General features: G+C 36.9%; 1 protein-coding gene across 1 annotated transcript; it reads left to right on the top strand.

Annotated features, from left to right (window-relative positions):
• Window positions 1–682: 682 nt before the first annotated feature.
• Window positions 683–3,176, top strand: LOC146660471 (transmembrane 4 L6 family member 5-like). The gene is made up of 5 exons (XM_085419569.1): window positions 683–974; window positions 1,190–1,255; window positions 2,109–2,248; window positions 2,339–2,559; window positions 2,664–3,176. Exons 1-4 carry the CDS (start codon window positions 798–800, stop codon window positions 2,529–2,531), a joined length of 576 nt encoding a protein of 191 aa, XP_085275695.1. The 5' UTR covers window positions 683–797; the 3' UTR covers window positions 2,532–2,559; window positions 2,664–3,176.
• Window positions 3,177–4,036: the final 860 nt, after the last annotated feature.

Here is a 4,036-nt window from a genome sequence, read left to right as displayed (position 1 = left end):
TCTCTCTTCTTTATGGATGCTCATTGACTGACATTTATTTATTTATTTATTTTTTTGGCACATTCTCACTCTTTTTTTTTTTTTTTTACCTGATTTTTGTTTCTAAGAAAAATGAGAGCCACATATGAGGATATTCATTTAAAATTTCAATAGAATAGTAGCAGTATAACGTCCTCATAAGTGGATCTCAGGCCATGTAGAGCAAAATTGAGTATTTTGGTCTAAATAACCCAAAATGTGATGTGCACACACCAGGTCCTGGGAGGATAAGCCATTTTTGGTATCGTTAGCCTAAGTCTATGTGTGGGCTCCATATTTCTTGTCGCATACTCTGAGCTGGGTTCTGACATATAAACATGTGTCTCACACTAATCTAGTTGTGCATTCAAGCAATGTACAAGAAACTTGCTTGTATTTAATCCCAATAAGCATTTTGGAACTCTGATCATGCAGCTTATTTCTCAGCAGTGACATGCTCGGCACCAACATGTGTCAATAAGGGGACCAGTGTGTAGTTATAAAGTTGACCAAACAACGTCGTTATCTAATCATGCCAGCGAGTGAACAACACAAGGCTTGTGTCTCTATAATTCCACAGGGTGAGTCACACATCCTTCCGCAGCCTATCCCATATCTTTTCTGTCACTGGTTTTCACTACACCTCCCACATCCTAACCTCCCTCCCACTGGCTGCTTTTTCTTCCCCAGTCACATTTAAGTGGAGCCTCTTTCGACAAGCAAGAATCATCTGAGCTCAAACTTTGCTACCAAGTTAGTAACTTTCTCCATCTGCAGACATGTGCACTGGAAAATGTTCCCGTTTTATTGCTGTTGCTCTGTACCCACTAGTAGTCATATCTATCATCTGTAACATCGTGCTGTTCTTCCCTGATGGGGACGTCACTTATGCCAAAGACGGACATATTACCGAGGAGGTGAAATACATGGGGGGACTCATTGGAGGGGGTGTAATGGTGAGTGGTCTTTTTTTTATTTTTCAGTCTGTTGCAGAAATTAAACATTTTTATTCTGTATATTTGCAAGGTTGAAAAGTCAGAATGCACTTGGTGCGCACTGCTTCTCAAAACACGAATGAAGGCTCATGTTTGCATGTTTACAGAGTCTTTTAAATATTCCACTAATATCCGACTGAATATTATGTCCTATCACCTCCTTTGTCCTTCTACAGGTGTTGCTACCAGCATTGTACATTCATTTAACTGGTAAACAGGGTTGCTGTGGAAATCGCTGTGGGGTGAGTCAGACATGAGTACAATAAGATGTTGCAAGTGGTCGATTAGGGAGGCTTGATTAAGTTTAATGATTAATGCATCATATGCAATCTTCACTGAAAGGAGATTTGAACTCTGCAAATTGTCAGTAAATAGTTAAAAATAACATCAGTAAGATCAGTGGAAATACAAATAGCTATTGACCTGAAATGTTAAAGTATATGCCACAAGGTCACTCCAATGTGTGTCATACAAACTGGCCCAAAGTGATGATTATTTTATAAAAATTCCTTGTATAGTTCAATCTTTATTTTCTCCACTTTTGTACTGAGGCTAAATTCAAGTGAAGCCAAAAAAAAGAAGCCAAATTCGCTGCAATTTGCAAGCCACAACAGCATGTCTTTTTAGGTTCCTAATTTACTTAGATGTCATCCTAATTTAATTAGACATCATGTTGTTTGCAGAGTCTCCTTTCTTGATCTCGAGAGAATGTTTAAAGGTTGAAGACACAGGAAAAGGCTCACTGAAATGTTTTTGGACTTAGTGGTACAGAAATGCATTTTAATAAAAAACAAAACTTCAAACGTACAGCAATCCAGCGAAGGCCTTTTTGTTGATAGAGTTAAGCTATGATTACATTGTAAAAATTAAGCCTGCAACAGAAATAGAAAAAGTGACTTAACACAGTACCAGCAAACCTGTTTTTGTTATGTTTGGTTTAGCCTGTACTTAATTTTAAGGAGATCTGTAGTCTATGGGAAAACTAAACAGAGTGCTTGTCCCTCCCTAAATGTTTCATTTATCAACAGGGGGGGAGTTGTGTCTTTAAACTGTATCATGATTGCATTTGACCTTTATCATTTACTCTCTCTGCAGATGTTCTTATCAATTGCATTTGCTGCAGTGGGTGTTGCTGGAGGCCTGTACAGTTTAATTGTTGCAGCACTTGGTTTGCAGAATGGGCCTCTCTGCAAAACTGTACTGATCTGGACAACGCCTTTTAAAGAACTCACAGGGTAAAAAAAAAGCACAGGAGTGACTTCCTCAGGACACGTTTGATATGTTTCTTAATTCTTAGTCATTTATAAATCTCCTGTCTTGCACAGTGACAACAACTACCTGAAGAACGATAAATTGTGGAGCTTATGCACAGAGCCCAAGAACATTGTGCAGTTTAACCTTGGACTGTTCGGCACTCTGCTGGCCACAAGCTGCCTGCAGGTGATCCTCTGTGCCATACAGATGATCAACGGGCTCTTCGGCTGTCTGTGTGGAACCTGCAACAAAGAAGTGCTTTGAAACTGAGTTCGCCTTAAAAGAATAATAGGTGAAAATAATTACATCTCAAATGATTTGCTTCTCAGATTTATATAGAGAGACTTAACTTCTCTTATCTGTATACTTATTATTTATTCATTCCTTAATCTACAGACACTGAGAGTTCCTGACAATTGATGGGCGCCCCCTGCTGGATGAATGAGGATAAACCTCTTGTCTACATCTGCATAAAACATTCTCTTTGATTTTTTACTATTTAAAAAAAAAGAAGAACTTTTTTGTATTTCATGCTTCACATATTGCAGAAAATTTTAATTTACTGTTGTGCAATCTTTTTTTAGTAATAATAAATCCACGACATTAGAAATGAGTTATGCTAATTAGATGGCCAGTTTTATATAATCTGGCTTGAAACATTGCAGCTAAAGTTTTACTATGTTTTTTTTTAAAAATCTAAAAAGTATATCTTTTGAATAATTGTGTTTTACACCATTGATAGGTTTTAGTGGCTATTACTAATATTACATTAGTAGTGTACTATATTACTAATATCTTACTATAATTAATGTAATAACCTTCAGAGCAAAATAAAATACATGACAAATGTCTTTTTACTATTATAATAAATACCAGCCTTGATATACAAATATTTCAGTGTTATCTCAAATTGTTAGCCAGTCCTAGATAAAATGACACATAATCAGGCAGTTTTGGTTTCACTGACGTACATGAATAAATAAATAAAAAGGTTACACAAGAATTGAAAAAGATTAATGTTGGGGACTGGAGAATCACAGCAGAGAGTGGACACATAGCTGCCAATGATTCCATAATGAAAATATTATTTTAGTTGCTACACCAGGTTTTATGTAAGTTAAAATTAAATAGCATATGCCACTTTACTATTTTTACATAGTCTTTAACCTCCTAAGACCCGAACTCTTCCACGGCATGCATTTTTAATTTCTCTTTGATATTTGGACTGATTGGTATGGAAGCCCGTTTCCGCCACTAAATAAAAACAAAAAAGCTAGTATCCATAACTCGAAATTTCGAGTTATTTTCTCGAAATGTCGAGAAATATAACTCGAAATTTCGAGTTACTTTTCTCAAAATTTCGAGTTACTTTTCTCAAAATTTCGAGTTAGCTCTGCCAATCAAAAATATACGTGAATGAGGTCGCTTTCTTGTTACCCGGAAGCATATGGTGCAGAGGACCGCCACTCAAAAACGGATCCCAACAAATTGGCGCTTTCGCGAGTATGTTTGCTGATAGTAACACCATGTGATTCAGCTAATAACACAGGGATTTCATCATTTGTGAAGCCAGGCTGAAAACACTCAGCAATCTGTGCGTTCACGACTGGATGTAATACCGGTAGCTTAGCTGTAGCATTTGTAGCTGAGGGCTTCAGCTTCCGGGTAACAAGGAAATGACGTCATTCACATAGATTACTGATTGGCAGCGCTAACTCGAAATTTCGAGTTACTTTTCTCAAAATTTTGAGTTAATAAATCGAAATTTC

The sequence above is a fragment of the Rhamphochromis longiceps genome, linkage group LG10 (assembly GCF_057381845.1).
Source record: "Rhamphochromis longiceps isolate RC_006_pf linkage group LG10, R_longiceps_female_GT1.1, whole genome shotgun sequence".
In the NCBI taxonomy this organism is placed as follows: Eukaryota; Metazoa; Chordata; class Actinopteri; order Cichliformes; family Cichlidae; genus Rhamphochromis; species Rhamphochromis longiceps.
The sequence above is the reverse complement of the archived record's forward strand: the minus strand, read 5'-3'. Positions and strand labels throughout refer to the sequence as shown.

Coding starts and splice junctions, on each gene's coding strand:
- LOC146660471 (XM_085419569.1), top strand. CDS start 798: ATGTGCACTGGAAAATGTTCCCGTTTTATTGCTGTTGCTCTGTACCCA. Junction 1,256..2,108: donor GCTGTGGAAATCGCTGTGGG/GTGAGTCAGACA, acceptor CTCTCTCTGCAG/ATGTTCTTATCAATTGCATT. Junction 2,249..2,338: donor CCTTTTAAAGAACTCACAGG/GTAAAAAAAAAG, acceptor TGTCTTGCACAG/TGACAACAACTACCTGAAGA.